This window comes from Biomphalaria glabrata, chromosome 17 (genome assembly GCF_947242115.1).
Source record: "Biomphalaria glabrata chromosome 17, xgBioGlab47.1, whole genome shotgun sequence".
Taxonomy (NCBI): domain Eukaryota; kingdom Metazoa; phylum Mollusca; class Gastropoda; family Planorbidae; genus Biomphalaria; species Biomphalaria glabrata.
Window position 1 is genome coordinate 10,414,630 of NC_074727.1, and position 26,804 is coordinate 10,441,433.

General features: G+C 34.6%; 1 protein-coding gene and 3 long non-coding RNA genes across 5 annotated transcripts; 1 reads left to right on the forward strand and 3 right to left on the reverse strand.

Moving 5' to 3' along the window:
- The first annotated feature begins 758 nt into the window (after nucleotides 1-758).
- On the forward strand, nucleotides 759-10,005 carry LOC106080325 (succinate dehydrogenase [ubiquinone] flavoprotein subunit, mitochondrial-like). The gene is made up of 17 exons (XM_013241664.2): nucleotides 759-917; nucleotides 1,637-1,729; nucleotides 1,853-2,014; nucleotides 2,445-2,588; nucleotides 3,214-3,378; nucleotides 4,015-4,163; nucleotides 4,551-4,675; nucleotides 5,096-5,264; nucleotides 5,490-5,569; nucleotides 5,758-5,873; nucleotides 6,267-6,467; nucleotides 6,667-6,759; nucleotides 6,892-6,990; nucleotides 7,325-7,468; nucleotides 7,876-7,989; nucleotides 8,173-8,265; nucleotides 9,275-10,005. Exons 1-16 carry the CDS (start codon nucleotides 858-860, stop codon nucleotides 8,257-8,259), a joined length of 2,001 nt encoding a protein of 666 aa, XP_013097118.2. The 5' UTR covers nucleotides 759-857; the 3' UTR covers nucleotides 8,260-8,265; nucleotides 9,275-10,005.
- LOC106080326 (uncharacterized) lies at nucleotides 9,629-14,230 on the reverse strand. Of its 2 annotated transcripts, XR_001220173.2 has the most exons (4): nucleotides 14,003-14,230; nucleotides 13,263-13,364; nucleotides 12,437-12,575; nucleotides 9,629-11,402 (listed from the first exon to the last, which is right to left on the reverse strand). It is a non-coding gene; the product is annotated as an uncharacterized LOC106080326 (long non-coding RNA). The 2 variants fall into 2 exon arrangements; XR_001220172.2 differs by lacking the exon at nucleotides 14,003-14,230 and having other exon boundaries at nucleotides 13,263-13,426.
- Nucleotides 14,231-15,859: 1,629 nt separating this feature from the next.
- On the reverse strand, nucleotides 15,860-18,889 carry LOC106080333 (uncharacterized). Its single transcript, XR_001220175.2, has 3 exons — nucleotides 18,731-18,889; nucleotides 17,141-17,277; nucleotides 15,860-15,989 (listed from the first exon to the last, which is right to left on the reverse strand). It is a non-coding gene; the product is annotated as an uncharacterized LOC106080333 (long non-coding RNA).
- A 4,428-nt stretch (nucleotides 18,890-23,317) lies between these two features.
- LOC129923611 (uncharacterized) lies at nucleotides 23,318-26,501 on the reverse strand. The gene is made up of 3 exons (XR_008775560.1): nucleotides 26,312-26,501; nucleotides 25,090-25,233; nucleotides 23,318-23,441 (listed from the first exon to the last, which is right to left on the reverse strand). It is a non-coding gene; the product is annotated as an uncharacterized LOC129923611 (long non-coding RNA).
- Nucleotides 26,502-26,804: the final 303 nt, after the last annotated feature.

A 26,804-nucleotide genomic window follows, 5' to 3' on the forward strand; every position in this document is an offset into this window, starting at 1 on the left:
TTGCAACAAAGTCAAATTATAGAAACAGGTTTGACACCACAATAATCGTGTCTGATATCAAGACGTTACGCTCTTCAAGGGCACAATACCATAAGTCATGACATCTTATTTATATGCTATATATAGGCCTATATATAGATAGATACTAATAGATAAGATAGATATAGATATGGGAAAAATGCTTTATTTAGAATATTTTTTTTATTTTTTTTTACATTTAAATAATAGAAGCAAAACTTCAACCTAAAAGATAATCAATGTGTTCCGCTAAATTTTTCGAAATTGCGAAGTGTTCCATTGAGAAAAAAAAATATGGGAAACACTGTTCTTAATAGACCCTATTTGTTTGTTATAAATCTGACGACGCCCCTGTTTATATTTGTGTTTGTTCTATAATTTCTGTTTGTTTTCTCAAGTTGAGGGGGTTCCAAACAGATTTCAGACTTGTTTAAAAGTAGGCCTTTAATATAGTGTAAAATGCTTCTAGATTATTTTCTAGACTTTGAATGAAAGAAATTTAATATTTTAATTATACTTTTTTTTTTTTACATGTTTTGTTTTGCGACAAATTAAAGAATTCAATTGCGACATCAATTTCAAGGTCGGGTCACTTTGCTTGTTCCTAATGTCAAGGTTATTTTGATTTTTAGATCTGTGATGAAAAAAATATTTTTGAAACGCTCCTTATTTTTTATTTGAGCATCAAAATATATTTGGTAGTAACTGGCATTATTGTTTATAGTTCTGACGTGTTTTATAAATAAGAATAAATGTATGAAAAAATTTTAAGAACGCTGACATAGATCAAGTGCGCATGTCAAGATACCTATTTCCTCCAAACTATATAACGAAAGTAAATGGCGTCAATGGCAAATCTGTCTGTCAAAGTCGCTCGAAAAGCGGCTGCCAGTAATATTGTAAGTATAATATTAAGATGTAGAAAAAACATTTATTTGTAATCACGTAGTTCTAAGCTGCATTATATATCAATGCTACGTTATGTTATTTAAGTGATTGCTAAGCACGAAAATTTCTTAGTACTGTCAGTGTCTCCTTCAATCACAATCACTGAATCAGTTGAATCCCGATAAATAATACAAAGTGAGGGGGGGGGGGGAAAGATTGTTATGTAATCATTATAAATCTATATTTTCGAATTTATAATATATCTCTAGATATAGAGTCTAGATCTACTAATTTAGATTAGGCGGTACTGATTAGGCTTGTTAAAACTTATAACTTATAGATCATTTATGATTATCAAATTAAATACAAAACTAGACCTAGAAAAGATAGATTTAAATTTTTTAATTAGATCTAGATCTAGTTATCATCTAGATCTAGATTCTAGAACTATCACTTTCATCATCTACTAATCATGAATCATTCATAGAATAGATCTAGTTAAATCTAGATAGAAGTTATAGATCTAGATGATTAAATTTTTATTAGTCAGATCTAGATTCTATTTATTGGAGGTCATTATTGACACTCATTCTCTTCTAGATCAAATACATGAATTTAGTTTAATTATTTAATTGTTTTTGTTTGCAAGTTAGCATAAAAATGTATTTAGGTCAACTGTTATTACTTTGCTGAGATATATGATGTATATATATATATTTTTTTTTCTTAGCTTGGAAGGATAGGTCTACCCTTAGTGTCAGTAAAAAACTTTCATTTTCGAGTCCATGGTAGGAATACTGATGCTAAAGTCTCATCCTCAAGTGTAAGTAGCTTGCATTAATTGGTTGCTCATTACTGATAACCTTAAATTAGTCGTTTAAATTTAATAAGTATTTTAAGAAAGTGTAATTATTAGTTTGTTTTTTTCTTTTGTATTTGACGTTAGATTTCCAGAGACTATCCAGTTGTAGATCATCAATATGATGCTGTTGTGGTAGGAGCTGGGGGAGCTGGCCTCAGGGCAGCTTTTGGTCTTGCCAATGATGGGTTCAAAACAGCCTGCATCACTAAGCTGTTCCCCACAAGATCTCACACAGTGGCAGCTCAGGCAAGTTTTAAAATCATTAAAAGTCAGGTTTTGAGAATAATTTTTACAAAGCTTATTTATCAACTCACTCTGTCTGTCAGTCTGGTAAAAAGTTTGTACATGTATATTTCTCCCACACCCAATCTTGGATCAAGCTGAAATTTTGCAAAAAAAAATATTTTTTTTACGGGACATCATAAAAATAAATGAAAAAAATATTAACCAATTAGTTAATTTACTATTGGTAATTAATTATTTTGTTTGGTATCTCGAACAAGGGAAAGAAATTGCACTTGACTAAGTTAGTAAATTTTATAAATTAAAAAAAAATATTTTGCTTGTTTTTGTGTGTGTGTGTGTGTTTTTTTGCACATGGTTAAAATCTATTAGCTCTGTAGAATTTTTTGATTTAGGTTTTATTTTTATTTTTTTCTGATCTGCGACTAAATAGGGTGGAATCAATGCTGCTATGGGACACATGGAGGAAGACAACTGGCAGTATCACTTTTATGACACAGTGAAAGGCTCTGACTGGCTTGGAGATCAGGATGCAATCCATTACATGTGTGAGGAAGCTCCCAAGACTGTGATAGAGGTGAAAACCATAGATTAGAGAATTTTCAGGGCTTTTCTAAATTGAAGAAAAAAATGTATTATGTGTTTAATATATAGTATCCCTTTAAAGCTCATCTGTTTGTGGCTAGCACAAAATCAGCCGTCCTTAATTCTTCAAGGTATGTCAGGTACCCATTAAGGTTGAGTGGATTCAGGGACATCCTAACAATTCCAGAACTCAAAATATCAGTCTTCACCAGGGTTCTAACTTGAGACCCCCCTCAGTTCAGAAGCCAACCCCCCTCAGTTCTGAAGCCAATCTTCTACCACTCCCTCAGTTACCACACCTCCGTTCAATTTAATGATTCAGTAGAATCAGACAGCTCACAAAATACAATAAAATTATATCAGTAATGCAATTTAAATACAGTAACACTCAATATTAACCTAAACTACTGCCTTAATAAAATCCTTGTAATTAACTGCAATATCATATAAACAAACAAACAAACCCTAATTATAAACATTACTGACTTCCACATCTGCAATCAAACTTTAATCCTCTAACTCAACTTTTTGCACTTAAGGCCTACATTGATTTCAATGGAAACCAACTTTTTTTTTCTAAATAATAACCTTAAAATGTATCTGTCTGTTCTTTTCAGCTGGAAAACTATGGTATGCCTTTCAGCCGCTTGGAAAATGGTAAAATTTATCAGAGAGCTTTTGGTGGACAGAGTTTAAAGTTTGGCAAAGGTGGTCAGGCTCACAGGTGCTGTGCAGTAGCTGATAGAACTGGGCACAGTTTGTTGCATACTTTGTATGGAAGGGTGAGCTCTTCATAAAATTAGTCAATAAAAAAAAATCTAATAAAATTAGTCAATAAAAAATGTGTATCTGCTTTAGTGATGTTGAAGATATTTTTAAAAGATGTCTTGTGTATTGGGTAATGTAGAGTTCATCTGTTTGTTTTTATTTATTTATTTTTATTTTAAATAATTCTAACTCAAATGACCAAGATACTGTCTGTTAACTACAACAGGGTCAATCAAAAACTTTTTAGTAAACACTATATGATTTTGTCACTTAGACCCTTATATTATACTTATGCTTTTAAATAAGAATACAATACAATTGCCTATAAATTATATTTTTCTGTTTGTTTGTTTTTTGTATACATTTTGAGTGTAGAACATCTGTGATTTCTGCCAAAATATAAGAATAAATTATAAATGTCAAGGATGAATTATGATCAAAGATAGATTGTTTGTTTATATTTTTAGCATTTTTTCACTGTTATCACTTTTCAAGTATGATTTCCTTTTTGTTAATGTGTGTTTTTTGGGGTTTTTTCTCAATTAAAATATTTTTAATTTTAATACTAATAAGTTATAAACAAACTAAAATGATTCCAGACAAAAACAAATAGCATTATGATGACCTTTTCTTTCATTTTGTTTTGACAGTCCTTGAAATATGACACCAAGTATTTTATTGAATACTTTGCCCTTGACCTCATTATGGAAGATGGTGAATGTCGTGGTGTTACTGCCCTCTGTCTAGAAGATGGATCCATTCATAGGTTTCATAGCAAGAACACCATCATTGCCACTGGGTAATTGTTATCAATGTTAAATATTATTATGATACTTCTTATATTCTTATTTAAGCTAACTTGACTATGTTAAATGAAAATGAATATTGTTAAATATATTTATATGCACTATGAGAATATAAGACATTCTTCTTCTTTAACTAGCCAGCTTTCTGCTACTGAGCTGTAAGTTCTATTTCAGTCTGTGCTATGGAAAAGTAGCATGCTGTAAACAAAATTGGGCATTCAAAGAATATATTATTGATAGTTTCACAAGGTTGGGGGAGGGGGGTTATATATAAAACAAGAGTTATTATTACAAACTATCTAAAAAAGGTTGTGAACCTGTAAGTCTTAATTTTCTTCTTGAATGCAGTGAATCCTATTTTAAACATTTTTTTTGCACAGTGGCTATGGTCGTACATTTTTCTCCTGCACATCTGCTCACACATGTACTGGTGATGGTACAGCAATGGTCAGTCGTGCTGGACTGGCCAATGAAGACATGGAGTTTGTTCAGTTTCACCCAACAGGCAATTATATTTTTTTTATTAAGTTTACTTTTTATTTTACCTCCAAGACATTTATTGTCTACTTAATTTTTTTTTTTTAAATAAAGAAAAAAAGGAGGGGGGTATATATTAGATAATTTTGTTTTCATATCTTTTAATAAGAAATATTTTAAAAAAATTGAAATTTTTGTTAAAATTTGGATGTTATTTAATGATAAATGTACCACACAAATCAGTGAAAGTTATTAGGACATTGAGAGTTTTGTAAAACAACTAACCAAAAAAAAAAAGATTAAATAATGGTTTAACTAAAATGTTGTCTTCAGTCTTATTGAAACTTGAAATTAAAAATTTATTAGATTATCACTGAATGAAATGCTACAAGAGAAATTTTGGACCAGATTTTCCTGTTAAAATATAAGCATCTTTTTTACCATGCAGGTATCTATGGAGCTGGGTGCCTGATCACAGAGGGAAGCCGTGGTGAAGGCGGTTACCTCATCAACTCTGAGGGAGAGAGATTTATGGAGAGATATGCCCCCAATGCCAAAGATCTTGCCTCCAGAGATGTGGTCTCTCGTGCCAGCACAATTGAAATACGAGAAGGAAGGTTGGTACATATTTTAGTATTTACATTAACATTAAGTATTCTTGTTTCAAATAAAGTTTTTCGTTATTTTTTAAAACTGTAATGAACAAAAAGTATTTTTTATTTTAAGTAAAGAATTTAAAAGAAAATTAATTACTTTAAGTTAATATTTATTTAAAAAAAATGGTTAGAGAATTTTAAAAAGTCTTGTTCTGGTTATTTCATATCAATTGTTATTGGTTTCAGAGGATGTGGTAAAGAGAAGGACCACGTCTATCTTCAGCTTCACCACCTTGACCCACAAGTATTGCACACACGCTTGCCAGGTTAGTTTGTTTTACTTTATTAGTTACGGGTGGTTATGTAAAAAAATTTTCCCAAATAATTGTCATTTATTTCTTGCTATTTTACTAGCATTCATTCAAAACCATTTTTCCCCCTCATCGAATTCTAAAATATTTCATAAATTCTAAAATTCTAAAAAAAAAAAACATACAATAATGATATTCTCCAGGTATCTCTGAAACTGCCATGATCTTTTCTGGTGTCGATGTGACCAGAGAGCCCATTCCTGTCCTCCCAACTGTTCACTATAACATGGGAGGCATACCTACCAACTACAAAGGCCAGGTGAGTCAACAGTTTGCTTATTGTGGTTTTGTTGATAAATTCATTATAACATGACTGACCTTTCCTTTTTACAATCTTCAATCTTTTTTTTACTTTGCCTTTGGAAAAAAATGTTTTATTGATCCATGTTCATAAATACAGGCTTCTTTTTTAGGTTAACAAAATTTAGTCAATGGCCTTTTAGTAGTTTATTTTGCAAACTTTAAAAATTCATCATCTCTGCCTGTGGTCCCATCCAGGGCATAGGCCACCAACCAGCTTCCTCCAGCATCAATTAAAGATTTTAAAACCATTTCAAACATACATTCCCAAGCATTTCTTTACATGGTATTGTCATTTATTTCCATATAAATATAATTTTTGCTGAACTGTCACTTTGGATGTCTGCTCTAGGTGATTAAGTACAGCAAGGCCACAGGAGATCAGGTTGTTCCTGGACTCTATGCTGCTGGTGAGGCTGCTTGTGCCAGTGTCCATGGTGCTAATCGTCTTGGGGCCAACTCTCTCTTAGACATTGTAGTATTTGGCAGAGCCTGTGCCAATACAATAGCCGAGGAGAACAAACCTGGAGAAAAGCTTGCACCTATTAAACAAGTAAGTTTACTTTCAGCAACTTTAATTAATAATACATTTTTGACAAATATTCTTCAGCATTATAATTTTTTGTTTCTCATGATGAGCACTTTATAACTATAAAAGGTTTGTTTACCTTTTTGCCATTGCAAATGTTCATTGCATGGTGGGTATTACATATGCACATTTCTATAATTAGATGTTTCTTTTTGTCCATTAGAATGCTGGAGAGGAATCAGTAGCCAACCTTGACCGCCTGAGACATGCTGATGGAAAAACAACAACAGCAGATCTGAGGCTTCTAATGCAAAAAGTTTGTAAAAAAAAATTGACGTTAGATTGGTTAACATGTTTTATAAATTAATTTTCCTCTATTTCTATTTCTAATTCACTAAAATATGTTGGTATTTTGAAAAATATTTTCACACCTTTTTTTTTTTTTTAGACAATGCAAAACCATGCTAGTGTTTTCCGTGATGGCCCTACTCTGAAAGAAGGCTGTGAAAAAATGGCTAAAGTTTATCAAGGCTTAGAAGATCTGAAGGTAGAGCCAAATAGACTTAGTTTCTTCTGTCTTCCAATCTAATGAAAGAAAGAAATTCTTTGGATTTGATAAGTTACACTTTGTAATTCTGAATTTGTTGGTTGTTCTTATTAAAAATGTTTGTTTTTTTTATTTTTGTCAAATAAAATTTTAATTTTTCTATCTTATAAATAACATGTTCATTCAAAATATACATTAATTTGTAAATGTGTTAATTTAGTTGTGTATTTAAAGACTTAAACTGATAAATTTGATCATTATGTCATAAAGTGTAAAAAAAAGCCTGTTTGAACCATATCATTTAAAATATTTTTAAAATTATTTTTTCCTTTAGGTCACTGACCGTGGCCTCATTTGGAACAGTGATCTGGTTGAAACTTTGGAACTTCAAAATCTCATGATCAATGCTGTGCAGACCATTGTTGGTGCTGAAGCCCGCAAAGAAAGTAGAGGAGCTCATCACCGAGAAGATTTCCATGTGAGTAAAATTGGATTCTTTGTCATGTATATAAGAAAAAACAAATCATTAATTTTGAAATATTTTTAAGACTTTAACTTCCAGTAACTAGAACTTTAGTTTACAATATCATTGATCGAACCCGATTGGCACACACAATGTTCTGAATTTTAATAAACTAAAACAAATTAACTTAAAAATAATTTTATTAAAATGGTTCAATAAATCAATCTTTCATTATAACTTACTTATGAGATATATTGAACATGTTCTCAATAGCAATATTAAATGCAAATATATTTTATGTTCTGATTTTGTTTGTATAATTTAAAACCTTTCTATTTCATACATTTCTGTTTGACTCCTGTTATATGTTCTGAAATTGTTTTTATAATTTAAAACCTTTCTATTTCATACATGACTGTTAGACTCGTATTGATGAATACGACTATAGCAAGCCTTTGGAGGGTCAGCAAAAGAAAACATTTGAGCAGCACTGGAGAAAGCACACCCTTGCATATGTTGATGCTAAAACTGGAAAGGTAGAGAGAGAAATGTACTTCTTTGCTTGCAAATATAAAACCTGCTATTCCAGTCATTCTGTTTATATATTAACCTTTTTTTGTTGTGGTTTTTGGTATTGTTAAGCTATAAATTTAGTTTTAACAGCATGAATTCTTTTTTAGTACTCGGGATCAACAATTATTTATTTATTTTACCCTCAGGTTACACTTGACTACCGCCCTGTGATTGACAGTACCCTGAGTCCTAAAGAGGTGGCTACAATTCCGCCTGCCATTAGAAGCTATTAGAACCAGGTACTTTTTATTATAAATTGAATGCTGATTGTTATTAAGTTTTATGGCAGCAGGATTGTGTCTATTTCAAAGCAGTAAACTTGGCAGACATTTATTGTACCAGAATCACATGAATTTCAACTTTGTTATTAGTAGTTAAAACCAATAGTGCAAATCAATAGGCCAGATTTGATTCTAGTTTAATTTGATTTTCTGCTTTCGAAATAGTCTGTTATTATGTCAAAATCAATATCAGTTGTTTTCTTTAAATAAAAAAAAAAGGTAGTAACACATTGTAAAAGTATTTCAGCATATAGTCAAAAGTAACCTAATAGAACAATTAAAAAACAAAATTAAAAATGCATTTGTTATACTGTTTTTCCTTTGGGATATTAAAGTAAATATTTATGAAAGGTATGCCTGAGATCAAGTAACTATCATAACAAAAGAAAAGTTTTATTAATTTACTACTAATTTGGTTCACCTGAATGACAGAAATATTTTGCAATGTATAATATCATTCGGCATCCACTACATGAATAAATGTTTTAGGGCTTTAAGAAAATTAAAAAGTTGGGAATTTAAAATATGTCAAATTTTTTTAGTTTTTTTGCATTCATTGAGAGCAGATATCTTCCTTGTGCTAGATTGTCAGTTGTTTTTTTCTATTGTTTTAAAAATGAAAATTTAAACTTAGGAACAATATTCCTATACAACCAGATCTAGTTTATTTTTAAAAAGAAAATGTTTCTTAGTATTTTAAATTTGTTAATTAAGGAAATCAAAATTATTTTTAAATTTTAAACTTCAATAATCTTGAAAATGATTGGTAAAAGTCAGGAATTCAATCTTACAAAATGATATGAAATTGAATTATGAGTTACACCTTTTTTTATTCATCAGTTTCTGTATCTGATAGAACAACACATAGGTTATTTTAATTCATATGATTTATTCATTTCTTTGCATTTTAATAGTTGTAATTTTGTAGTCCTGACCAAAATGTTTGTATTTAATCTCTCTTCTCCAGGCAAGTTTTGTTGTGAGACTTCAGAGTTGTCTGACAGACTAGCAGCACGAAATGAATTGATTGTCTTGTTCTTCATGTTATCAGGTTTTAATATGATATTATTTCCTCAATCTCATTCTGCTCTCCCCAACAGTGGGGTCTTAGACATTGAAGCTCATTTTAAATAAAAATCTTTCTGGTTCTAGAGTAGTTTGATTGTTACAGGCTCATTTCAGTAAGGGTTCAACTATGCTTTGAGCTAATGTCTTAACTGACAGAGCAACAAAATGTTTAAAGAGTATTTGTATTTTGTTTTCTTTTTTTTTTTTTTTGTTCGTTTCTCGGAAATGCTTTATATTCAAATACATGTTTGCATTTTGTGTTTTTTGTCTGTCTGTTATATCAGAACCAGGTGATGATGGCTCAAAGTAAACTTTAACTGTTGTGATAACTTTGTCTGTATAATGAATTCTATATGATGACCTGAGATTAAATCGCTTTGTCTGTCTGTTGTATATTTACTGACTAGAATGTGATCTTCATACTGACTCACCAGTTACTAATGTATTAGTTTTTAGACTAATGTTAGTTCATCATCAGGCTAGTGTGGCCTTGACATGTCCTGTTGTGTGAATTGTCTGAAGTACTTGATGCTTTATACTGAAGCCATATCGATTCTCACAGATGTGCATGTTATTTGTTTTTTATGTTTATTTATGATTATGTAAATAAAAAAAAACATTTAAAAATCAGCTTTTTAAAATTTTTTTTTTTTTCTATTCCAGCAAATAAATTTAGTAAATTGGAAATTTTTTTTTTAAATGTATAATTTGTTTTTTGTTGTTTTTTTAAAATGTAAATTGCTCCTTTTTTTTTTAAAACCATGTTTATATCAACTGATGTCTGTAAAAGATTTGTACACATTATTTCTCCCAAACTCAATCTTGGAGCAAGCTGACATTTTACATTCTATTACCTGACAAAACAAGAATCTATAAAAAAAAATAAAAAAATCAATTAGTTCATATTGGTAAGTAATTATTTTGTTTGGTATCAAAAAAGGGAAAAAAATTGTACTAGACTGATGTGGTGGTATAAGTTTAATTAGTCCACTTTATAAAGGGTAAAGTTCACCCTAAAGACCTTGTGATCTATAGGATGTAACGGTCAACTGTTTCTTTGACCAATAGTTAATGAGCAGGGTGTCATATGGCCTGCTCAACTATCAACCCAACTAAAGTCAGGTTCCCATTACAGTTGGATGAACTCAGGGACGCCCTAAAAATCCAGAAATTCATAATCCCAATCTCACTGAGATTGGAACCCTGTACCCCAGGTTCGGAAGCCAAGCACTTCATCACTTAGCCACAATGCTCTAGTCCCCTGTAGAATCGAGTTAGAATCCAGGTCATTCAGCTTAAAAATTTTTGTTATTAATGCATTTAAAAAGCGAAAATGAAAATATTCACCCAGATAACCCCTTCTTTCTTCCATCCTCTTTCCCAACTGGTACAGACGAATGATAGCGTCACAGCGCTATCACAGCGTATTGAGAAAGCTTAAATCATGAAATTGCACTAAACAAAAAACTATTGGTAAGATTTGATTCCTTTTTTTTAAAGTTATTTTTTTTCTATTTGAAACCTATCAAACATTGCATTTGAAAGGGGATACATTTTTGCATATTTTCTTTGGTCCTTTGCCCATAAATTGGCATCAAAACATTTTTATTTCTTCCCCTCAACTGCATCCTCCAATGTTTCAATTTCATCGTTTCACCAAATAACAAACTTTGAAGATATTACTCTGGAGTCTGTCTAGCAGAGGTATCAGACAGCATTGGAAAATCAGAAAAATAAAGGTCCACTGTGTTACAGCTTAAAGTCTATCAAAGTGTATAATCACCTCCCAATAGCACACCATGGCACTAATAGTGCTCCCAGAATCAAATTGTCATATCACATTATTACACAGACATGTACATATATTAAATCTTTATACCGGCATAAAAATCTCTATATATGGGATGTAATCCATGAGGAGAAATAAACACACATTTTTTTCAATCACTTTTAATCTGACTTTTACGGAACAAAAGTTATGATCTTGAAATTGTCTTGTTTGTTTCTCTTCTCTAGTTCAGTGTGATCTGAAATGTTATACAAATACTAAATATATATACCGTATTAAACAAATTGCAGGATATGTTGCTATGCTATTGATCTTGGTAATCCTCGGACTTGAAGACAAGTCTTATTATTATAGAGATAGGGCATACGTTGAAACTGTTACCAATAGTTACATTGAGACCAAAGAATTTCCATTTTCCGAGGACATTTGTAGACGCTGAAGAGAAATTCTAAAGCGACCTCAGGTGGACGATGTTTATGCCTGCACCGCATAAGGCAAGATATGTAGGTCATGGCTGGGACCGCGTAGCCACGGGAAATACTGCATTTCTAATTAATCTTCGGACTCGAAGACAAGCCATTATTATTAATTAATCATGGTATTTAATCTCTCTAAATCTATTACCGGGGTGTATTTACCTTTAAATCCCATGTTTCTAAATACTTCAATCTTTCAGCCCACCAAGCTAATGTGTTACCTCCCTTGCAATGTCGAGTTTCTATAATACTTCTTATTTTCTCAGAAAATAATTCCCCCCCCCCTCCCCCTTTTCCGTTTTGTTTAGTTCCAATAGATTTTAGTAGCTAAAAGGTGTGGATAGAGTTAAAACTCGACTTACAAGTTGAACATTTCATAACTTGCACTATCATTTTGAAATCTTTTAAGAAATATGAGTTACCATTACAAATGTAGAGGGATCAAGGACTGGGGGCTTCCTCCCCTCCCCCCTTTTGTTTTGTTTCACTTTACACATTGAATCCTGGTAAATCTGTCAATAGACTGCTGAACACTTGGCTATTCTAATATTTGTCTTTTCTGACTGAGCGTTACTGGTTAGACAAAATCACTTCCTAGCCTACTTGTTATGTTGCACTTATAGCTGCCTGTTCGAGTGTCACGCGCTCTGGACTGGCGTCTCGATGGTCATGGGTTCGATTTGGTCCACCGATTTATTTCGGGAGGTTTGTGATAGGATGTAATAATCTTCAAATCTGAAGTGTTTTTGTTTGTTTGTTTTGTTTTCAAAGTTAATAGAAACGTCTGTAGGCCTACCTGCTATGTCAGTTGTCTCCGATGAGAAATGGGTCATGAGTACACACTAATTGACAAGTCATACAACCATTGGCATCTGTGGTATAGTGACACCATGCAGGTGGAGCAGCACATCTTGGAAGTAGGAGACAATTCCCAACTGGAGGGGGAAAAAATGAAAAGTCGTTTTATATTAGGTATACACAGGAAGTCTTAACTAATTTCGCAATGGTTAAGTTTCGCGCCCGTATATTTGTAGCGTAACTGAAAGTATTTTTTTTTAAATAAGGCTTCAGTATTTTAAAAAAATAAGGCATTATCTTCGAATCCGACTATTCCTCTTGAATGATTAAAAACAGATTAGGGGAATGATAAAATGGTAATGCGTGTTTAAGATACGATTCAATTTACATGAGATATGCAATTCACGCGAGATATGCAATTTACGTGAGATACGAAGTAAGCAATTTACATGTGACACGAAGCAAGGACTTAAGATTATTTGATTTACGTGAAAGGCAAAGTAAGCAATTTATTTACATTTAATACGCAATTTTCATGAAATACGAAGCAAGCAATTTAGGTGAGATACAAAGTAAGCAATTTTTCATGGCATACATCAGACAAGACGAAAGCAATATACGTGAGATACGAAGCAAGCAGTTTTCATGATACCAATACAGGAATCTAAATACACAGTTGTTTGGTTTGTATTATGACTATTTTCATTTTTTTTTTTACACAGTCCAGATGCTCATCAAAAAATATAGATCTAGATCTGGGCCTACACCTGAACAAAAAAAAAATAAGCAACAGTTGACTTTCAATGACAAAGAACTGAACTTACCTAAATCTATAGCGGCCCCGAAAGCCACGTAAGAGGTCAGGAATACCGAAAATACGACAAAAAGTAGTACAGTCTTCATGCTGACAACAAATGACAAGCTCTCTGGGCATTGAGAACTACGAATTAATGTTCATCACATATATAGGTTATGTTACTTTAACTATCGCTTTTCAAGTTACATATGTAGATCAAGGTCTACATTCATGCCTATAGTAGCCTACGCTAAAGGCCTATAGATCTAGGTCATAAAAATATTTTAAGATTAATTGCTTAAAAAAGGTCAATCTTCATTAAATTGTAATTCGCAAAGTAAGCAGTTAAAAAATGCAATATACAATATTTTTTATTTTATGGAATTATCAAACAAACATCGAAGATTTGTTTATTAACTCTTTATCTCCGTAATTATGTTTCACGTTATGACAGAAGTGTTTTATTTTTCACATTTGAATATTCTACAATATTCTACATTGTTATCATTAAACTTCAATAACATTTTGGTTTGTAAATAGAAAATGTTACTTTTGGTCTAGACATACAGGAGAACTGATGCTCTTTTTATGTAACACCAATTAAAGTTTATAAACACAAAAATTAATTTAATACAGTGGGATAAGATCAACGATAATGTCGTTAATTAGGAGAGAAAGAGTTAATTAGGTACTTAAACAGTTAACACAAAAATTGAAGAGAGCACCGTTTTGGACCCCTCCTCACCTGCCCTCTACCCACACCCATACCTGAACTCTTTTCCATCTAGAAGTAGGGAGAACCCTAAAGTTTCGAACAAGTCAACTCTCAATGGCTGCCTGGTCGTGTGTTGTGTGGTCTGGATTAATGCTGTATTGATGTCGCGGATTCGAACCCTTCGGGATACGGATGCAATAATCTTAAAATCAGAAAGAACATCCGAAACATGTAAAACAACAATCCATATCTAGTGTAGGCCATACGCCACAACTTTCTATCCCACTAATGTGTGTTTAGTGACAAAATGTAGGCTGTTACTTTACAAAGATAAGAAATGATTTGTATCAAATTTGTTGAAAAGCACACACAAACAGATGAGGGACTTCTCATTAAAGGCGGCACACACACACAAACAGATGAGGGACTTCTCATTAAAGGCGGCACACACACACAAACAGATGTGGGCACTCTCATCAAAGTGGCACGCGCAGATGTGGAACGTCTCATTAAAGGCGGTGCCCACAAAATAGTTAAAGCAGGTGTTGCGTATTGTACTAAGAGCACTTAACAACGTCAGCCACAGTTTTCAAAATTCTTTTTTTTTTCTCTATTGTCAAGGTGCGTTTTGGCCTAATCCGTATGTTCTTTTAGTGTCAGCCGGAAGTGTTCTCTAGGTGACTCCTCCATAGTCTTTTGACTTTTAAGTTGAGCTTTAATTTAATTCATATGAGGTCATGCTTATTGACGTAATATAACACCACGATCTATTTGTTCAGCAATTCAAATCTTATTTAACGGGAAAGTGGTCATTTACGGGTGTTTCGGAAGGTGTCTAAACATGTTAAGTAAAGCTCCCCTTTGAGACCTTGCCATCTATGGGGCAGATGATGTAAAGGTCATCTGTTTCTGTGGCCCTCGGTTAACGAGGATGTTATGTGGCCAGCACAACGACCAACCGCCTTTAATTTTCCCCAACTAAAGAACGTGGCGACGCAGTGTACTAGATGAAGACGAGAGGACAGGAAAGAGCTGGGAAGCCATTACAAAACTAGCAAGAGACCGTGGAGAGTGGCGTGTTTTTACTGAGGCCCTATGTTCCATGAGGAAGGCAAAGGAAACATGATAATGATGATGAATGTCAAATGGGTTGACTCAGAGGCGCCCAAAGATCCCGAAATAAAAAATCCCTGGAGCCCTGGTTCGGAAGCCAAGCGCTTTACCTCTCAGCCACCTCGCCTCACGACGTCATCCAATAAATTTTTATGTCCCCAAATGTTTTTTTTTTTTTTTTTTTGGTGATTGGGGGAAACAAAAAAGACACAGGTTTAAACAAAAATGCGGAGCTCTGACTCTCTTCAGAAGCTGATGAGTCTATTAGAAATGTTGGTCTATCTTGTAAATAAAATCTTATCCTTGAAAGCTATGACATCCGAGTCTCTTGGAGAGGATCTGCAATGTTGCCAGACAACATTTGTTGGGATGTGTTAATCGACCTCTAATCACAGCATGAAACCAATGCAACAATGTGTTGTTTGCAACTTATATTTTACATTACTTTGTTGAAAGTTAGAAAGTTGGCTAGAATCTAGAATGTATTTTTTCTTTTTAACTTTAAATGGCATAAGCGATTTATGTAAGTTAACATTCTTGATTTAAAGTGAATTGAAACCAATAGACATATTGTCACGAAACACGAAGAAAGAGATGGACTCCCTTTAGAACACTCACAATATAATGGCGTCTTTCAAAAGTCAGATTTTTTTATTTTTAGAGGACGACCAAGATCTAATTATTGCGGAGTGTCAGTACAATTAATTAAAAAAAAACAGTTCTCAATTTTAATCTCAATGATTTTAAATCCAAATGCTAACTTCGGTATTTGCAAAAGAAAAAACAACTTATCAAAGTGAAGTTATTAAGATCCAATGTTTATTTCAAATATTGCATTAAAAAAAACAACAATATTTAATACAGTTCATTCATTAAACAGTAAGCCCTACAAATGAATTAAAGTAAACTTATATTCCATAGTTGTATCTGAAAATAAAAAAAAACAAACAAAAAACTTTTGTATTTAAAAAAAAAATCAAATTTTACCAACACCCAAATGTTTACAAGTATTTATCATACAATTTTGTCATAAACCACCTCTATATAGGTGCTGCTTGGGTGGCTGTGCAGGCTCGTTGTCTAGGGGTTGAATCGCTGGCAAGCCATTCCAGGCCCCAGTTGAGTCTTTTGCCAAGAGTTAGACAGAAACACATGAGACACTATGCTCTTACCGCACAAAACCACACACACATACACACTTTCTCTCTCTATATCTCTCTCTCTTAAAGAACGGAACAAACTAGTGCCTGAAACTAATAAAGCTGCATTATTTTTATATTCCAAATGTATGTACATAAGAAGCAATATCTATCCTCAGATCAATCAAAACAAATTGTCACACACAGCAAAGTACCAGCCTGAACCACAAACTTCTTACTCTAGCCTACCCTCTTTTTTTCTTCTTAAATTCACTGACACACCTTATATAGCGCCAATACTATTCCCGTGAATCAGTGGACCAGGATCTCACCCCCCTCGTGGTACCTGTGGTTAGCTTCACGTTTAACTAGGTCTTCTAAAATAAACTAAATTTAGCCGGCAAAAATGCGAAAAAAAAATGTTGAAAAAAAAAGAATATTTTAAGGTCCGTCGATATTCGGATACTTTTCAAAAATAATCTCGTGGTATGCGCTTCAGATTTTCGACACGATGGTCACCTGTTTTACTGCAGGAGGTAGGCCTAACCACCTTCATCTTAAAAGAACGTCTGATACTTCTAAAACAAAAACTCAAAATAAATTGTTTAGTTAAGTATTTTTAATAATTGTAAACCATTTGCGGAAAAACTGGTTATACACTGACCTATGGTTCTATACTGAACTATGGTTCTATAATGACCAAGGGTTCTATACTAACTTATGTTTCTATATTAATCTAGGGTTCTATACTAATCTATGATTAAATTCTGACCTATGGTTCTATACTGACTCATGATTCTGTACTAACAGTACAGTACTAACAGTGCTAACATATATCTGTATCTTCTGCTTAAAGAACTGTATTTATAAATATTATACTAATTTTTTTATATTTCTTTATTACACAAAATCCTATAATTCTTTGTATTTGAAGCTTACCTTCGATGTTTATCATCCTATAACAAAAGGGCACTTAATATAACCACATGTCACGCAGCCATTTTCATCCATCACATCCTCAAGGTGACAGCCTTGGGGTGGGGGTAGACATGGAGGTACTGGGCCGCATGTTACAGCTGGACAGAAAGTAAAAAATGTGAATGTTCAGGAGTAGTAACACCAACAAAAACGTAAACCACACTTCGTCGAATCAGCGTGTTACATAGTTTCATTTTATATCTTGTCCTGACGCATAGTCAAACTAAACTTGTTTATCAAGAGAGTGAGTTTAGTTTTGACAAAATGGTGGTTGCACTACTTCCGTCTAAATGGCCAAGACTCGCATTATCGTAGACAGAAGTATAGTAGTAGAGCTTGTTGTTTAATGTCCACAACATCAAAGGACAACATTTCTACTGGGGAAAGGAGCGTAGCTGGTGGAGAGAAAGAAAAACGCCAAAAATAAAAATGATAGAAGCGGACAATAAAAAGAAAAGTGAATTTCTCTAAATACACCGCTAAGGTAAAATTGCAGAATTTTCGATCTACTTGGCTACAAGACCCCGCTACGACCAACATATTTAGCCAAAGATTAATTCTGACATCTGGCTCGTGTTTAAGTTCTCACTTCAACTTCTGCGACTCTCATTTTTAGAGGTGTGATTTCTCAAAGGTATGTCCCATGTCTCTTTCATTTGGTACCAATTATTCTCGACACCAACGAAGCCCAGCCTTCGGCCTGCGGGACATATCCGACCCGTTAAAATGTGTGCTCAAAGTGCAGTGCATATAAATCTGCACAGAATCCGTTCCATTGATTTCAAACATTTTTTTATTGTCATGCCTGTAACACGCCTGTCGGAAATATCAAAGACCCCTGAGTCGAAAAAGGTTGTACAACTCTGCTTTACACCTTATGATCTGCTTTACACCAAATGATCTGCTTTACACCAAATGATCTGCTTTACACCTTATGATCTGCTTTACACCTTATGATCTGCTTTACACCTTATAATCTGCTTTACAACAAATGATCTGCTTTACACCTTATTATCTGCTTTACACCAAATGATCTGCTTTACACCTTATAATCTAATTGACGTTTTTATCGTATTTTAAAAAAACGACCCCAGACAGTGAATTGCACAAAAACATTTCGCTATATTAAAATATAATAAAGTCTCTTGGAAGTAGGATTGAAAATACTATGACAGAATAACTCTTGTCCAGCCGTCTTCTTCACATAGTATATTGATTATGGTTGTCAGTTGCATTGCAGAGTAAATAGACCACTCGCCGAACTAATAAAACACACATTTAAAGTATGTAAATAAGTAAGTAGGCTAATCTATAAAAAAAAATAAGTTCTCTATTAAATAGCGATCCAGTATCAGCAGCAGAATATCACAGTAAAGTTATTAATTAGCATAGATTAATTATGCAATGGTCTGTATAGGCCTACATGTTTAAATAATTAGAACCTCTGGAAGATTGAAAGGTTGGTGAATAACGAAGGGAACATAACAGAAATTATAAAAAAAAAAACAAGGCAATAAATGAATGTAGTAGGTAAAACAATGTCAACATTACGTAATATAGCTCCGAGTACAACATAGGAGCTCAGAAAAATGGCCAAAACTGTCAGAAGTAAAAGCGCCTTCATGTCTGCTATAGATGAAAATTAAGCTTTGAATATATGTCATTAATTGTGTGTTTAAGACACTTGTAGTACTTAATCTATGACTTATTTTTAACATCACATTATCAGTTATTTACTAGCTTCTTTTTTTTTTTAACTACACTGATTGTAAGTATCTCGACAGATAAAAGATTACAAAGAGAAGTTTTGTAAAAACACAAACTCAAATTGGCCCCGGGCAAAATGTATGAATATCAGAAGCTAAGAACTACAAACTATCATCAATCGCAATCCTATCACCCTGTCAAGAAACTGCACATCAGCTCTTGATGGCAAGATGTCTAGAATGATTCTCGCCGTGGATATAAATTGATGCTGGGTACAATAGCAAGCCACCCTGGACAGTTTCTCTCTCTCTCTCTTGTCTTAGCATGGATCCTGAAGCCCACGCCACACTCCGTATAGTCTTGATGTTATATGTACTGGTATAAATCTACCGTCTTTGACCGTCACATATAAGTTGACAGACACTTACAAATAGCCGAGTATTTAATCAACAAATCAACTCGTAACGTCCAAACGTGCATTAAAGAAAAGATTCATAGTTTCGTCTTACCGCGTGTCCTTAAGAAATGCACTGATACTGTTCTTGAATCTAACAACCACAAAACAAGTAGTACATCACAATACTACATCAACTTCTACAACATACAACACATGTCCGTATTCCACAATACTACATCAACTTCTACAACATACAACACATGTCGTATTCCACAATACTACATCAACTTCTACAACATACAACACATGTCGTATTCCACAATACTACATCAACTTCTACAACATACAACACATGTCGTATTCCACAATACTACATCGACTTCTACAACATACAACACATGTCGTATTCCACAATACTACATCGACTTCTACAACATACAACACATGTCGTATTCCACAATACTACATCAACTTCTACAACATACAACACATGTCGTATTCCACAATACTACATCGACTTCTACAACATACAACACATGTCGTATTCCACAATACTACATCAACTTCTACAACATACAACACATGTCGTATTCCACAATACTACATCGACTTCTACAACATACAACACATGTCGTATTCCACAATACTACATCGACTTCTACAACATACAACACATGTCGTATTCCACAATACTACATCGACTCCTACAACATCGGTCTGGTCCAGCACCTAGCCGTGTTTGAGTCGTCTCCCCCTTATCTCAAACTGTTTCTGACTTTATAGTCAGTACTTAAGCTATGTCTAATTTATTCTCTAATTATCGTCTTGTCATCCGGACTCCGCTAGTACCACTTTTTCCCTACATAAATCTAAAGATCCGCGATGTGTCCTGCCGGTATCACTGACCGTGGTATTTCGAGCCCTAGTGTTTGCAAGTTTATTGTTCCTCTCGAGTCTTCGTAGTGTTGGTGTCAATTGATGTCTCTGTCTGGGTGTCTATACATCACTGTCATAGTCTGCTCCAGGTCCAGTGTTGGTGTCAACTAATGTCTCTGTCTGGGTGTCTATACATCACTGTCATAGTCTGCTCCAGGTCCAGTGTTGGTGTCAACTAATGTCTCTGTCTGGGTGTCTATACATCACTGTCATAGTCTGCTCCAGGTCCAGTGTTGGTGTCAACTAATGTCTCTGTCTGGGTGTCTATACATCACTGTCATAGTCTGCTCCAGGTCCAGTGTTGGTGTCAACTAATGTCTCTGTCTGGGTGTCTATACATCACTGTCATAGTCTGCTCCAGGTCCAGTGTTGGTGTCAACTAATGTCTCTGTCTGGGTGTCTATACATCACTGTCATAGTCTGCTCCAGGTCCAGTGTTGGTGTCAACTAATGTCTCTGTCTGGGTGTCTATACATCACTGTCATAGTCTGCTCCAGGTCCAGTGTTGGTGTCAACTAATGTCTCTGTCTGGGTGTCTATACATCACTGTCATAGTCTGCTCCAGGTCCAGCACATGAGAGATCGTACTATATTATTTGTATCAACAACAAAAACCAAACAAGATAATCTCACAACTGTGACAACTGCCAATACCAAAAATAAGAGAAATGTAAGTTTCGACAATTGTTACCGATACTGCTGTATTGTTAGTCCCACTGACGTCATGATACCACAGGATAAGAAGATTTATTAATGTTATTATTATTTCAGTGTTAATATTCATCTGTATTCAATGAACTGATCGTTATGAACCTATGTTTCAATATGAACCTGACATAACTGATGCTATTGAAGGATCATCTAATTGATGGTTTTATAAAGAGCCGATCTCTCGTTCAAGGCCATAAGAAAAAAAAAAACAAGTACCAATGTCAGAGGCGTAGCTAGAGGGGAGGGAGGGGGAGAGTTAAAAAATTCCACCGGGCCACCAAATGAGTGTTTCTTACATTAAATAAATATTACGCAAATTGCAGGGATCCTCAAAAAGGTCAAGCCTCCCGGACCCCAAATGATGTCGAATTCCTAGATACGATAATGATCAATGTTGCAAGTAGGCAGTTGATTGGAATCCGCAAGAAAAAAGTGGGCAGGCCCCAGTAAACCTGGAAGTGGTCGGTCTTCAGCAAAGCTGGGGATATTGGAATGACGTGGAAGCGGATAAAGAAAGCTGCTCAGAACCGAGTTCGGTGGAGGTGTGGTTGCGACCCTGTGCTCCCCTGGGGTTCACAGGAATAAGTCAAAACCATAATCTAAGAGATGAGCCGGGAAGTTTTAGAAAGAACAGATACTGTAAAGACCACACAGCTACCCTACGTATTATAGTGGAACAGTGGTTGATTTCGATTTCCCATTGAATTTTGTATTGAGAACTATGTCAAGGCGTTGGAGAGTGTGGACCAGGCTACTCTCTTGAAGCTAAATCGGCATTATGGCATCCACGAAAAGACAATATCATAAACTCTTATGAAAATACGACATGTTCACTACTAAAAGTTTACAAAAAGCTTCAAACAGGAATGTTTGTTTTTACCATTTCTCTTCTTCCTCGTAGAAGATAATGAGAATATTTACCAGTAGCAACGGCAATTTTACCCGATTAAATCAGGGAAACTTCTTGAGGATTTAAATGAGCCGTTAGAGAAACAGAACAGGTCCTTCTATGAGTGAATATAAACTCTAGTTCATTGCACATAAAATTAGTAAAAAAAAGTTTCCCTTTCAGACCTTGCGGACTATAGGGCAGATGATATATAGGTCATCTGTTTCTGTGGCGGTTAACAAGGGTGTCATGTGGCCAACACAACGACCAACCGCCTTTACTCTTCCCCAACTAAGGTATGTTACCCATTAGAGCTGGGTGGACTGAGAGGCGATCTGAAGATCCCGAAATTAAAAATCCCAGTCGAACCAAGAACACCTCGGTTCGGAAGCCAAGCACTTTACCACTCAGCCTTCGCGCTCAGTGCACTTGGCAAAAAAATAAAAGGACCTCAGCAATAGTGTACCACATCGTTCATGAATTTCTAGTCTCGAGAATTTTAGGGCATACAGTTGTAACGAACTGACATCTACTTGGAACCACCTCAAACAGAAAGATTGCTTTCATCCAGGCTGGAGTGGAAGCCCAAATGATTAGCCCAGAGTGCCAAGAGACGAGGTCTCGAGTCTAACACCAATCAGTAATCTGGTAGAACTAACTTCTTAACCAGAAAGACAGAAAGATAAAGGCATATTTCTTATTCCATATGCTAGGACAAAGTCGTAAATGTTCTCCTTCCCAAACGCTATTAGAGCATGGAGTAAATAGTCTAAATCAATGTCTTAACAAAGTCTCTAATTGACTAGAATGACGAGATAAACACGTAAATACGCTTGAGGCTTTAGCCATAATTATTTCTCTTTTTTAGGGAACGTCTTTAAGTTATAAGATAAGTTATATATTAGAATATGAATTATTGTGCTGATTACTAGTGATTATCATAAGATCTTTTAGTAATATAAGCTCTTTTGGGGGCACGGATCGGGTGGCCTGAATCCGCCAAAAAAAAAATCCAACAACAGTGACTTAGAAATGTTTAAGACTCTAATCAACGTGCACAGCTAGATTAACGCATGCGCAGGACGTCATTGCAACAGTCAAACCAGAATTTCCCAAAGAGCTAGTCATTCATTTCCCGATGATATACATCAACAGTCATATTTGCCCAGGCTCAATGTGTAATAAAGTTTCATTGATTCAGGTGGAAACTCCCTTGTCTTTAATAGCAGTGTCATTGCTTCTTTCTTGGTTTCAATCTGGGATCTTTCACCAATGAGGGGAAATTTTCAGCAATCATAATAGACAGCGCCAATGCTCAATAGAAGTCTTGTCAAGTTCTACTTTATCCTCTGTGTAGAGTGTAGGTCGTAGCCTATACAAAAATCAGCCTCGAGAATAAAAAGATTTTGATATTGATACACTTCAGATTTGAAACACCAAGATGTGACAAATATTTAACCTATTTAAAAAAACAAAAAAATACAGACCAACAATAAAACAGGGTTCAATAAGTTTTATTGAGTCATTTGTCAAACCTTTTTTTGTTCATTGTATATAGAACTACATACAATAAGACAGATGGCGGTGCAGCCAGCTAAGAAGATTTAGCCTGGTCGATGTACCTGAAATGAAATTTTCATATATTTGTTATTTACTAGGCTATCATTTAACACCGGTTAGTCCATTGATTTCGTCACAGGGCATATACTGTATATTATGACCAGTTTACCCCCCCCTCCCCTCCATTTTATTTCTTATCCACTTTGAATACAACGGTACTATGATGAGCTTTAGTGACAGATTTATCTCTTTCGCTATTACGCTACATTAACGGCTACATGAACTGTAGCACGTTCAGTAGCAATAGAGTAAACAAAATCTCTCTCTCTCTCTCTCTTTTTCTCCCACCTCTGTAATCAGACGATGGGATAGGCCTACGATGCGAGCAAGCAACCAATTGTATGAGCAGGCGCGTATATTTAATTTAATATTCTATATTTTTTTTAAAATACATTTTGAGATTTTTTTCATGTCAAGATTCATAACATCTCGATATCGATCTATAAATTTCCATCCGGTTGAATTTCGCAGAAAATCCCTTGCAAAGCGAAGATCGGCGAATTATTTTTAAATAGTGAAGCGGCAAAAAAAAAAAAATAATTAAGTACTCTTTTAAACTTAATCGGGTAGCTAGTGATTAAAAATGTAGCTGTTCCTTGATCGACATCCTCATCGTAAAAGTGCATAACTATCACATAGAGTAGCCTACCTTGAAATCTTTGACAGTAACAGTAAGAACAAGAAACTTAGACAAAAAGTATTTAGAGCGGACTGCATAATGAGGCCAGTCAGTCACCTTACAAGAAAAGACATGACTATTAAAATGCCCACTAGACCTGTACAATGTGACTCACTTTAATTAGTTCCTCCTAAAAGAAAAGGGTCTTGAGAGCACACCAAATGCCCACTAGACCTGTACAATGTAACTTACTTTAGTTAGTTCCTCCTAAAAGAAAAGGGTCTTGAGAGCACACCAAATGCAGACTAGACCTGTACAATGTGACTCACTTTAGTTAGTTCCTCCTAAAAGAAAAGGGTCTTGAGAGCACACCAAATGACCACTAGACCTGTACAGTTGTGACTCACTTTAGTTAGTTCCTCCTAAAAGAAAAGGGTCTTGAGAGCACACCAAATGACCACTAGACCTGTACAGTTGTGACTCACTTTAGTTAGTTCCTCCTAAAAGAAAAGGGTCTTGAGAACACACCAAATGATCACTAGACCTGTACAGTTGTGACTCACTTTAGTTAGTTCCTCCTAAAAGAAAAGGGTCTTGAGAGCACACCAAATGACCACTAGACCTGTACAGTTGTGACTCACTTTAGTTAGTTCCTCCTAAATGAAAAGGGTCTTGAGAGCACACCAAATGACCACTAGACCTGTACAGTTGTGACTCACTTTAGTTAGTTCCTCCTAAAAGAAAAGGGTCTTGAGAACACACCAAATGACCACTAGACCTGTACAGTTGTGACTCACTTTAGTTAGTTCCTCCTAAAAGAAAAGGGTCTTGAGAGCACACCAAATGACCACTAGACCTGTACAGTTGTGACTCACTTTAGTTAGTTCCTCCTAAAAGAAAAGGGTCTTGAGAACACACCAAATGACCACTAGACCTGTACAGTTGTGACTCACTTTAGTTAGTTCCTCCTAAAAGAAAAGGGTCTTGAGAGCACACCAAATGACCACTAGAGCTGTACAGTTGTGACTCACTTTAGTTAGTTCCTCCTAAAAGAAAAGGGTCTTGAGAGCACACCAAATGACCACAAGTCATACAACCGTTGGCATCCATCATGCTCTCGTAATGACACCAAAATGGCGGGGCAGCGCATTCTGGGATTGCACACAGTCTTCCAGCTGGAAATATTGACATTAAAAAAAAGTTACATTAAAAAATAAGGTTTTCTCCCAGGTCTCATAACACACACACGCACACAAAAATATTTTTACTTACTTTATAGGCCAGACTAGAAGAGCCACTGGATTTCAATATAAAATAATATTACTTTAACACTTATTTGAATGCCTACTATTTCACACTTTCTTCAAGGGAGAACGGTGGAACAAGGGGATTGAAGGGTGGAAGTTGGTTAGAAGACACAAGTAAATAAATGAATCATTTATTTCAGCTAAAATTATTTCGCACTAAGTTGATTTAGCGTTGCGCTACTAACGCGAAAGTCATGGATTCGATCTCCATACTGGCCACTACTTTCTTTCTCGTTATTTCCGATGACCAATGAAAAGTAAATGTTTAATTGACTACATTATTATTGTACGTTAAGTAGGAATTGATGTTTCACATTGTTACATAGTTACATTACTTGTGTTGCTTACCACTGTGGAAAAAAAAAGAAAAAATACACAAACTAAAATTGTATGGCCATATCGCAAGGTCCTCGGGGCTCGTAAAGATCTTCTTCCAGGTAAAAAACAGAGAGGAATGGAGAAAGATGGTAAACGAATCATTTGTAGTGCACCAACGGTTCAACAGACTAAGTGTCACTAAAGGTTAGGTATAGATGAAGGTGAAAGTGGATAATAAGCTGCATTCAAAATAGGCTCGAATTTAGACACACAACATGAAAAGATGAAAATAGCGACATTAATGCGAATGTAAACGAACAAGAGATGTCGTGAATTCTGTTGTTTACTTCAAACATCGTTGGGAATTCGAACTTCGTTTTAGAAGCCAAGCGCTTTACTTCTCGGCCACCACAAAAAAAAAATATCTTGATATAGTAACTTGATATAGAATCTTGATACAGTATCGATATAGTAGGCCTATCTTAATATAGAAATTTGATATAGTATCTTGAAATAGTATCTTGATATAGTAACAATAGTATAGTATCAATAGTATCTTAAAATATGAAAAGACAAGACCACTATGTCTTCTATATATCTCAAAATGTAAGGTAAAAAATACAATTACGTAAGACAGCTCCTAGAATGATGTAATAACTCAGACAAATGGAGAACACAGTCAGAAGTAAAACTGTCTTCATTCTTCAGTTGTGTGTCGACCAGATTTCACGTAGAAGATGAAGATAGTATGACCTGTGACCTGTATCAATTATAATGAAACCAGTTTTGACTCCAAATTAATCTGCTGTTCTCTTATATTTCATGCATATGATCTAAAGCACATTAACACTAACTGGGTCAGGACATCTCGTGCCTAGAACGCATAATAACTGATAAAAACTGACCAATCAAAATTATTATTCAAGCATTTTTAGCAAATCATACATTTCTTCCTGAAATTAATGGAAAAGGGGGGAGGGTAGCATTCCAGGCGTCAGATTAATGGAAATGCCTCCTGGACGCATTAGACTAGAGTTTGAATCCAGGTGCGACCATATGACACCACCTCTCTGATGCTACGTTAAACTTTTGCATTAGCAAAACTAACAATGCATAAAGTA